This window comes from Lolium rigidum, chromosome 3 (assembly GCF_022539505.1).
Source record: "Lolium rigidum isolate FL_2022 chromosome 3, APGP_CSIRO_Lrig_0.1, whole genome shotgun sequence".
Lineage (NCBI taxonomy): Eukaryota > Viridiplantae > Streptophyta > Magnoliopsida > Poales > Poaceae > Lolium > Lolium rigidum.
In genome coordinates, this window is record NC_061510.1 from 151,261,974 (window position 1) to 151,273,605 (window position 11,632).

The 11,632-nt window shown below is 46.1% G+C and overlaps 1 protein-coding gene across 1 annotated transcript; it reads right to left on the reverse strand.

Moving 5' to 3' along the window:
* Positions 1-342: 342 nt before the first annotated feature.
* Positions 343-2,359, reverse strand: LOC124702499 (accelerated cell death 11-like). The gene is made up of 4 exons (XM_047234641.1): positions 2,168-2,359; positions 1,332-1,504; positions 1,079-1,224; positions 343-742 (listed from the first exon to the last, which is right to left on the reverse strand). Exons 1-4 carry the CDS (start codon positions 2,357-2,359, stop codon positions 636-638), a joined length of 618 nt encoding a protein of 205 aa, XP_047090597.1. The 3' UTR covers positions 343-635.
* Positions 2,360-11,632: the final 9,273 nt, after the last annotated feature.

An 11,632-nucleotide genomic window follows, 5' to 3' on the forward strand; every position in this document is an offset into this window, starting at 1 on the left:
AAAAAGCCTCTCTTTCGGGCTATGTTGAGATTTCCACTGACAAATCATGTACTCAGCACTAACGCCCGACTCAACATGCCACATCGACCACTAAATGGCAAGAAGCTAAACTGAGATAGTGAGAGTGATGGACTAAGTTGGTTAATCTGATAGGTTAAGGACATGAATGAAGTGCGAGTGACGGGAACTTCTGAACATCCCCCTGTTGTTTTATATTTCAACGGAACTTAGCATCACATAAATGGCTAGATAAAATCATGGAAATGTTGATCGTCCAGACTCCAAAACATTCATAAATCTGCCGCCACAAGATTTACAAAAACTTATAATCTCTGCACCAAGTTTTGAATTAGACACTAGTTCCCATTATAGCCCATATATGCAAGTAGCATTCCAGTTTAGTAGCTCTAGAGATAAGCTAGAATTTCAGGTTTGTAAAGCGAGCATTTCGTTACAAAAGGTTCCGTGTCCACCCGTCAGGAACCTCCATACAACACAGCTTATTGAATTTAGGTTACAACAACCCTGCACTCTCAGACCTCAAACACCGAAACCAGCTACAGTTATTTCGGAGCCACAGCAGCGCACCATCGGATCACATTAGTACATTGGGACTGCGGGTATAGGCTTTTCGCTCACCAGTCTAATCCTAAATTCCTTGAGGTGAAGAGGTCTTCGATGTAGAGAATTACTGGTCCAGATGACCTCACGAAACTCTGCATTTGAGCCTTTGCTGAAGTCTCTGCAAGATTAAAAGAGGCAGTCTCAGAACTACTCGTACGTCGTAACAAAAAAAACTAAGATATATAATTGTCTTTCGATAAATAGGATCCCTGTTATTTTTCTCTCTAGGCAACCTGATTAACCTACGCACAAGGCTAGAAACTCACATGGAGTATCTGCACTCATGGAAGCAAGCAGCTATGCAAACGAACAACTAATTTAATGCTTCCTAAGGCAATCGAAAGCAATGTGATGCAATCATGCATGTCTGCAAATGATGCGAGTTGATTGCATATGCAAGAGGTTGTAAGCAGCAGAAGTGGTAGATATGTATTCTGGAGATGAGGATACTCACCATCTTCATTCAGTTTCTTCAAGAGCTGCGACTTGGAAGGAAGGGCATACATTCCAGCGCCAACTGCTTTCCTTATGGCCCAGCCATGGTGAGGAGCAAACACCTGAGCATAAGCCTTTGATGCTGCGTCCTTCAGGGAGTTGCCCCTTGAGAAGAGACAATACGAACATTCTCAGTAGGCATATGAGAATCGCAAAATTAGGGGTTGACAATATAACAGAAGCGACACCACTATTCAGTTTGCTGCACTTACTCTGTAACCAATATCTGCTCAAACAGAACTTTCACCATATCAATCCCACGCTTAACCCTGAGCAGATTCCTCGTGTGGCTGCCCGCCACTCTGACAGTTCCCTTCTGAATGTCCAGTTCAACCATGGACGGCAATGTTGAGACCGACTTGGATGCCTCCAGTAAATCATTGACCTATAATCGATCGAAGAAGAGGAGGTGCTGATCAGACAAGATCAGCAACATATATGCCTTGAAAAAAGGGATGCCACACTTAACTAGGTAACAGAGGGTACCAAGTCATCATCAAGCACGCTGTAGCACTAGGTTTTGGTAACAATTGAGCATGTGAACTGGCTGGACACCTTGTTTGCTAAGCGGGTGGTACAAGCACAAGAGCAGACATACGTACGACTTTCTAACACCCCAAGCAAACATCGTAACAAGCATAGCCTGATCCTGATGTGCACACAATGGTTGCTGGAATCAAATGAATGGGATCATTTTACCCAAACCTTCTAGTAACCTCAAACAACTAAAGTTCAGGGATCTCCACAACTGAACTACCAGGTAGGTGTATAGGTGTGCGCTGTACCAAACAAAATCAACACGGCAGCCCTGCTGCCTTGATCCAGTTGAGAATTCGAGATCATTTCGCCCCCAAACTCGCAGCTCTAAACAACTAGCCAAATCTCCGGGAATCCCAATTACGTTATCCCAGAGAAGCACAACGAAGTATTCTAACCCATCCTAAGCAGCGGAGAGCTCGATCCGGGGAGGAACCGCGACGCGCCAGTACAGGAGCCGAAAGCTTAGATATAGCTGGGAGGGGGAGGAACGGGAGCAGCGGCGTCTTGCCTTGGCGACGTAGTCCATCTCGGCGAACTTGAAGGCGATGCCGAGGCAGCCGAAGAGGACGGAGACGTGGGAGCAGGCGCGGGAGAAGTCCCCCGCCGCCATCGCCGCGGGCTGCTGCTTCGCGACGGCCGCCAGGTCCTCGAACGACGCGCCGATCCGCCGCAGCGGCTTGTCCGCCTCGTTGGACCCCATCCGGCTCCGCGGTGGGCGAGGAGGAGCGGCGCCGGCGGCTTGGGGGGGAGGCGCCGGCGGCTTGGGGGGGAGGCGCGGGCGGTTGGAGACGAGAGCTCGGTGTCGTGGTCGGGGTAGCTGATGCCTTCGGCTTTCGGTGGTTCTACGCGTAATTGGGGAGAAGGCGACGGCGATGACGGCGAGGCCGGTCGGCTGCTTGATGGGCTGGGGAGTGGGAATGGTATCAGGTTCGGCCCATGGTAAGGAACGACGTCATTTCTGTGTGTTTTTTTTTTGAAACAAATTCTATTAAAAGGATAACATGCCGCCTCCAGCCCCCTTCGGTACCCTGGAAGGAAAAGAGTGCGGTCTGGTACCTGTTGCCCGTCATCACAGAACAGTTACATCGTTCACGAGCTTGCTAAGAATAAACCTAGAGGGCTCATCGACCCAAGTACAAGAATTACCAGAACTAAAAGCTACTTTAGCAGCTCATGTGCTACCTGATTTGCTTCCCTATTACAATGCTCAATAGACACATTACCAAAACCACTCCAAAAGATACTACAGTCATCATAGATCGCAGCCGACGATGTAGCTGAAAACCCTCCATTATTCATTGTCTCTACCACCTGGACACAACCTGATTGGACTATAAAATTTTGAACTCCAATTTGCTGTGCCAACATCAGTCCATCCCTCAAAGCATAAGCTTCAGCCATCTGAACATCGACCACATGCGGATAGAAACGTTTGCAATGCTGCAATGCAACTCCCTGTATAGTTCCTGATAACCACTCCTGTAGCACCTCTTCTCGAGTCCAACTCAAACGTTGCATCAATATTTATCATTAATATTCCCTCCAAAGGCTTCTTCCATCTTTCCTTAGGTTTTGCATCTTGTTTCTTTAACACATTCATATAATTCATAGCTAGCACCCTAATGGACATAGCTGAGCGGAATGTTATTTGTACCTTCTCTCCATGCACTATCTGTCTTCTTTCCCACCAGATATACCAACCTGCAATGAGGATAATCTCTGCAAAGCCAATATTTTCAAGCGCCTCCACTCTACCTCCCCTTCTAATAATTTCCTCGATCACAATAGAACCCGATCTGTCAACCTCCATGACACTTTCTATCAATTCTGACAGCCCAAGACCACTCCAAATCTGTTTTGCTCTTGAACAAGAAAACAATAAATGTTTTATATCTTCACAGTCTCACAAACAGATCGGACATCCTCCTGAATTCCCAATATGCCGGTTAGCTAGAACCCCCCGACATGGAATCATGGCATGTAACACTCTCCAGCCGAAGATCTTAATCTTACTTGGGATTTCAAGGTTCCAGAGCTTTTCCCATACCTCATTATTTTCACCTTCCGCAATATTTCCGTTTCTATTGTTTCGACCAAACTTGTGATCCCACTGACAGTAATATGCTGGCTGAACTGAGAATAAACCAAGTTTGTTATGGTGCCACACCACCAGGTCCTCTCTGTTCGGTGTCAGTGGGATTTGTAAAATTATGTGAGCATCCACCGGCCAAAATATATCTTGAATAATATCCTCATCCCATAAACCATCGATCGGGTTAATCAAATCAGACACACTAGTCAGAATATTTGTTCCTCTAGGAGTCATAATTTTCAGATTGTGACTTGATGGAATCCAGTTATCCTCCCATATATTAATCTGACTACCATCTCCCACTCTCCAAATGCAACCCTTCTTGAAACATTCAAGACCTGCAAGAATACTTTGCCACGTGAAGGAGCTTCCACTCTTCAGAGTTGCTTTAAGTAGACACCCATCCGGGTAATATTTTGCTCTCAGCACTTTTGCACACAAAGACTCAGGTTCACACATTAATCTCCAAACCTGGTTTGCTAGAAGAGACAAATTGAAAGATTCTAAGTCCCTGAAACCCATACCACCACTGTTTTTTGGAATGCATAGTTTCCACCATGCCTTACAATGCATATGTTTCTGCTCTTCCTCATCACCCCACCAGTAACTGGAGATAGCATCAGAGATTCCTTCATAAATGTTCTTCGGAATTTTGAAAACCATCATAGCAAAAACTGGTATTGCTTGAGCAATAGCTTTTATAAGAATTTCTTTCCCACCCAGACTTAGTAATCTTTCCTTCCAGCCACTTATTCTGGCGAACACTCTGTCCACCAAATGCCTGAAACATTCACTTTTATCAATTTCCACCATAGCCGGAAGTCCCAAATATTTATCATTAAGGGATTCTATCATAATATTCAGAATTTGGCAAACTTCGGCCCTCTCCTCAACTATAGTATTCGGACTAAAAAAGATACTTGATTTGCTTTCCGAAAGTTTCTGACCCGAGCTAGCACAGCACATATCCAATATATCTTTCAGTTTCAGAAAATTCTTTCTATCTGCATTCATCAGTATCAAAGAATCGTCAACAAAGAGGAGATGTGAAACCATGGGTGCATCTCTACAGACCCGCACTCCTTCAATTTCCCCTCTCAATTCTGCTCCATTAAGCATGCTTGATAAACCCTGAGCCACTAGCAGAAATAAATAAGGGGATAAAGGGTCCCCTTGTCTCAAACCTCGCGATGGTGTGAAAGCCTCTGTCTCCATAGAATTAAACCTTACATTGTACTTAACTGATGAAACACAAGCCATGACAATATCCACCCATCTCCTGGAAAACCCATCTTCAACATAATCTTCTCGAGATATGCCCACTCAACTCGATCATAGGCCTTATGCATATCAAGTTTGACTGCACATAGACCTTTCTTCCCCTCTTTCTCTTCATCGCATGAATAGATTCATAGGCAACCAAAATATTATCTGTAATAAGTCTTCCTGGCACAAAAGCACTCTGATGGTCGCTAATAATATCAGGTAAATACAGCTTCAATCTATTAGATAGCATCTTTGACCTTGTAAACCACATTGCAGAGACTTATGGGTCTAAATTGTGTTACCTTTTCAGGATTATCAATTTTGGGAATCAACACAATTGTCGTGTTGTTCCAACCTTCTGGAACTGAGATGTTGTTAATGGCATCCAGGACCTCCTTGATCAAATCATCACCTAGCATCTCCCAAAATCTCTTATAGAAAACCGAATGTAGCCCATCAGGACCGGGGGCCTTCAGATCGCCAATTTGAAAGAGGGCCTTTTTCACCTCCTCAGCCGTGAAAGGAGCAAGAAGGCCTCTGTTCATCTCTTCCGTAACCAGGGTATGGACATCCTCAAAAACATTCAAATCTGGTACATGTACCTCCGATGTGAAAAGATCAGAAAAATAATTATAAACGACATCACACATAGAATCTTTGTCCTCATGCTTAATTCCATTATCATCCATCAGAAATTTAATTGTGTTCTGCTTTTTCCGTTTTGAGGCCATCCTATGGAAGAAATTTGTATTTCTATCTCCATGTTTCAACCAATTTGCTCGCGCTCTCTGCACCCAGAACATCTCTTCTTTTTCTAAATTTACTTCAATTTGCATTTGAATCTCCTTTTGGGCTGCCAATACCGCATCAGTCATAGGGGCTCTCCTGAGTTGTTCCATATCTCTTTTCAGTTCTTTTAATTTCCTAGCCGGCCCCTTCAGCACGTCTCTGTCCCAAGTATGCAATTCTGAGTGTACATCGTTACATTTTTCCATTAAAGAGATTTCTTCCCCTCTGGCTTTCGCCCTTTCCCAAGCAGCCTTCACCATCTCCTTGACTACATCCTCTTGCAACCACCTTTCCTCAAACCTCCGAGGTCTCTCAGTCCTCGCATGAGTGTTAGATAAATACTCAGTATCCACCAGAAGAGGTCTATGATCAGACCTTGTTGTCTCGCTGTTAATCAAGCTTGCAAAAGGATAACATGAATTCCACTGATCATTGACCACCCCTCGGTCTAGTCTCTCTCTTAATTTCCCCCTTCGCCAAGTAAAGAGATCTCCCACATAACCCATATCCTCTAGCTCACAATACTTTAGAGCATCATGGAAAGCTTGCATCGCCAATTGAGATCTTGGTCGACCACCTTCTTTCTCATAACTGAATAAAATCTCATTGGAATCCCCTAAAACAAGCCATGGCAAAGCCATCTGTCCATGAAGAGTGCGCAAAGCATTCCAAGTAATATGTTTCTATCCCCAACTTGGCTCACCATAAATCCCAGTAAATCTCCAAGTAATGTCATCTTCAATTACTACATCAATATAATTCTTGGTTACTCCCTTTTCGATGATCTTGACATTGTTTCTCCATAGCATAAGTAAACCTCCATTCTGACCATCACTCTAAAAAATGATGGACTTGTCAAATCCTAGTTTTCTCCTCAGATTATCTGCCCTCGTTTTTTACAAATGTGTTTCGGACAGAAAGAACACATCAGGTTTTAGGAGCTTCTCAAGGTCAAGAAGCGAACGAACTGCCCGGTGGTTACGCAAACCGTGGCAGTTCAGGCCACAGAGTTTCATTGATCCCGGCGATCCTCCATCCCGGAGGTCGCTGATCCTACAAAATCTTCCACTTCCACCCCATCTACCACCTTCTTTTGTCTTTTGAGAGCTTGTACCTTCTGAGGAGAAAATTGGGGTTTCTCTCCGACGACATTTATCTTACCGTATTCCAGCAAATTAACTTGTTGTGCCACGGTACTAGGAGTGGCGCCATTGTTCCCCCTCCTGGTCTCTTGTGTGTTTCTATTCCAGAAGAGCCCCCATCGTTGATCCCCCAATCCATATCCTCCACTACAGACACATTTGGTTCCCCCGGCACGCTCCCTCTCCCTCTTCCTCTGCCGGACAAGCCCGACCTGCCCCCTGTTCCTCGGCCTCCACCAGGCGGGCCAAATGATTCAAATGTAACCTTTAGCCATTCCCCCCATTGACACTGATCTTCTCCATAAATTCCATCCCCACATTCATTTACTATATGCCCAATAATACCACAAATTGCAAAAATCTGGTAGTTTCTCATACGTTAATTTTGTTGTTGCTTTCGGTAGGCTTTGCTCGTGTGTTTCACCTTACTCGGCCCATATAATAGAATCTCCACATGCGTCCCCAAAACATCACCCAAAGATTTTTTTTGCACGCGTCGGACATTTTTTCGTTCCTAGTCGCGCGTCCCGAAGGCTCTTTCCGTCCGGCGCGGCCCAATACGGTGTACGGCGCCTCGAGCCCGTCCCCGGTCCACATGGGACGCTCTGGGCACGCCGGACAGAGCGAGAAGCGAGGCAGAGAGTGGCGGGCCCGACGCGTCATTGACAAATTCAAATTTAACCCAACCGTCGCCTGCCTTGCGACGGAAGTTATTGTCGCGCAACGACGGTGCAGTTTCCGCAGAGGCGCAACGATATGTCTCGTCGCGCCTAGCTCTCTGTGCCGGCGTTAATGAGGGCCACCGCTCCCTCGCCTCCCTCCGGCCTATAAAGAGGGGCGCTCTCGCATCCTCCCTCACACACAAACCCGAGCGCCTCTCTCCCCAACCCTAGCCGCCACCATCTCAAAAGTCGAGCGCCATTTGAAAGGACACGGATGTCGCCTAGAGGGGGGGGGGTGAATAGGCGATTTAAAACTTTTACGAGATGGGCTTAACAAATGCGGAATAAAACTAACGTTTACTTTGTCAAGCCCAAAGCCTATAAACTATGGTTCACCTATGTGCACCAACAACTTATTCTAAGCAATGGTTCACCTATGTGCACTAACAACTTATGCTAAGCAAGACAAGCAACTTATGTGATAGCAAGATATATATATAACTTCAAGCACGATGGCTATGACAAAGTAAAGTGCATAAGTAAAGAGCTCGGGTATAGGAATAACCGAAGTGACGCGGAGACAACAATGTAGCCCGAAGTTCACACTCTTGCGAGTGCTACTCTCCGTTGGAGCGGTGTGGAGGACAAGTGATACGTCTCCGACGTATCGATAATTTCTTATGTTCTATGCCATATTATTGATGATACCTACATGTTTTATGCACACTTTATGTCATATTCGTGCATTTTCTGGAACTAACCTATTAACAAGATGCCGAAGTGCCGGTTCTCGTTTTCTCGCTGTTTTTGGTTTCGAAATCCTAGTAACGAAATATTCTCGGAATTGGACGAAACGAAGACCCGGGGCCTATTTTTCCACGGAGCTTCCAGAAGACCGAGGAGCATACGAAGTGGGGCCACGAGGTGGCGACACCACAAGGCGGCGCGGCCAAGGAGGGGCCCGCGCTGCCCTATGGTGTGGGCCCCTCGTCAGGCCCCCGACTCTGCCCTTCCGCCTACTTAAAGCCTCCGTCGCGAAACCCCTGATGCGAAAAACCACGATACGGAAAACCTTCCCCGAGACGCCGCCGCCGCCGATCCCATCTCGGGGGATTCTGGAGATCTCCTCCGGCACCCTGCCGGAGAGGGGATTCATCTCCCGGAGGACTCTACACCGCCATGGTCGCCTCCGGAGTGATGAGTGAGTAGTTCACCCCTGGACTATGGGTCCATAGCAGTAGCTAGATGGTTGTCTTCTCCTCATTGTGCTTCATTGTTGGATCTTGTGAGCTGCCTAACATGATCAAGATCATCTATCTGTAATTCTATATGTTGTGTTTGTCGGGATCCGATGGATAGAGAATACCATGTCATGTTAATTATCAAGTTATTACATATGTGTTGTTTATGATCTTGCATGCTCTCCGTTACTAGTAGAGGCTCTGGCCAAGTTTTTGCTTTTAACTCCAAGAGGGAGTATTTATGCTCGATAGTGGGTTCATGCCTGCATTGACACCTGGGACAGTGACAGAAAGTTCTAAGGTTGTGTTGTGCTTGTTGCCACTAGGGATAAAACATTGGCGCTATGTCCGAGGATGTAGTTGTTGATTACATTACGCACCATACTTAATGCAATTGTATGTTGTTAGCAACTTAATACTGGAGGGGTTCGGATGATAACCTGAAGGTGGACTTTTTAGGCATAGATGCAGTTGGATGGCGGTCTATGTACTTTGTCGTAATGCCCAATTAAATCTCACTATACTTATCATGTCATGTATGTGCATTGTTATGCCCTCTCTATTTGTCAATTGCCCGACTGTAATTTGTTCACCCAACATGATTTTATCTTATGGGAGAGACACCTCTAGTGAACTGTGGACCCTGGTCCATTCTTTAATACTGAAATACAAATCTGCTGCAATACTTGTTTTTACTGTTTTCTCTGCAAACAATCATCTTCCACACAATACGGTTAATCCTTTGTTACAGCAAGCCGGTGAGATTGACAACCTCATCTGTTTCGTTGGGGCAAAGTACTTTGGTTGTGTTGTGCAGGTTCCACGTTGGCGCCGGAATCTCGGGTGTTGCGCCGCACTACATCCCGCCGCCATCAACCTTCAACGTGCTTCTTGGCTCCTCCTGGTTCGATAAACCTTGGTTTCTTTCTGAGGGAAAACTTGCTGCTGTGCGCATCATACCTTCCTCTTGGGGTTGCCCAACGAACGTGTGAAATACACGCCATCAAGCTCTTTTTCGGCGCCGTTGTCGGGGAGATCAAGACACGCCGCAAGGGGAGTCTCCACTTCCCAATCTCTTTACTTTGTTTTTGTCTTGCTTTATTTTATTTACTACTTTGTTTGCTGCATTATATCAAAACACAAAAAAATTAGTTGCTAGTTTTACTTTATTTACTGTCTTGCACTCTATATCAAAAACACAAAAAAAAATTAGTTTACTTGCATTTACTTTATCTAGTTTGCTTTATTTACTACCGCTAAAATGAGTAATCCCGAAGTTGAAGTTCGTTCATTTAAGCAACAAGGGGGAGAATGTTTAAAAGATGCTTGGTATAGAATTAGTGATGCCTGTAGGATAACGTAGCATAGAAAACAAAAATTTTCCTACCGCAAACACGCAATCCAAGCCAAGATGCAATCTAGAAGACGGTAGCAACGAGGGGGTATCGAGTCTCACCCTTGAAGAGATTCCAAAGCCTACAAGATGAGGCTCTTGTTGCTGCGGTAGACGTTCACTTGCCGCTTGCAAAAGCGCGTAGAAGATCTTGATCACGATCGGTTCCGGCGCCACGAACGGGCAGCACCTCCGTACTCGGTCACACGTTCGGTTGTTGATGAAGACGACGTCCACCTCCCCGTTCCGGCGGGCAGCGGAAGTAGTAGCTCCTCTTGAATCCGACAGCACGACGGCGTGGTGTCGGTGGTGGTGGAGAAGTCCGGCGGAGCTTCGCTAAGCGTGCGGGAAGTGGAGGAGCGGGGCGGCTAGGGTTTGGGAGGGGGTGGCCGGCCACTCAAGGGGGTCGGCCAGGCTGTGGTCTTGGGGTGGTCGGCCCCCTCCCCTTGGCCCCTCATTATATAGGTGGAACCCCAAGAGGTGGTGTCCAAGTCTTCGAATAAGACCCGAACCAAAAACCTTCCATAGGAGGGGAAACCTAGCCAAGCTAGGACTCCCACCAAGGTGGGAGTTCCACCTCCCATGTGGGGGTGGCCGATGGCGTGTATTTCACACGTTCGTTGGGCAACCCCAAGAGGAAGGTATGATGCGCACAGCAGCAAGTTTTCCCTCAGAAAGAAACCAAGGTTTATCGAACCGAGGAGGAGCCAAGAAGCACGTTGAAGGTTGATGGCGGCGGGATGTAGTGCGGCGCAACACCGAGATTCCGGCGCCAACGTGGAACCTGCACAACACAACCAAGCTACTTTGCCCCAACGAAACGGTGAGGTTGTCAATCTCACCGGCTTGTCTGTAACAAAGGATTAACCGTATTGTGTGGAAGATGATTGTTTGCAGAGAAAACAGTAGAAACAAGTATTGCAGTAGATTGTATTTCAGTAAAAGAGAATTGGACCGGGGTCCACGGTTCACTAGAGGTGTCTCTCCCATAAGACGAACAGCATGTTGGGTGAACAAATTACGGTTGGGCAATTGACAAATAAAGAGAGCATGACAATGCACATACATATCATGATGAGTATAGTGAGATTTAATTGGGCATTACGACAAAGTACATAGACCGCCATCCAACTGCATCTATGCCTAAAAAGTCCACCTTCGAGGTTATCATCCGAACCCCCTCCAGTATTAAGTTGCAAACCAACGAGACAATTGCATTAAGTATGGTGCGTAATGTAATCAACAACTACATCCTTAGACATAGCATCAATGTTTTATCCCTAGTGGCAACAACACAACACAACCTTAGAACTTTACGTCACTCGTCCCGGTGTCAATGCGGGCATGAACCCACTATCGAGCATAAGTACTCCCTCTTGGAGTTAAAA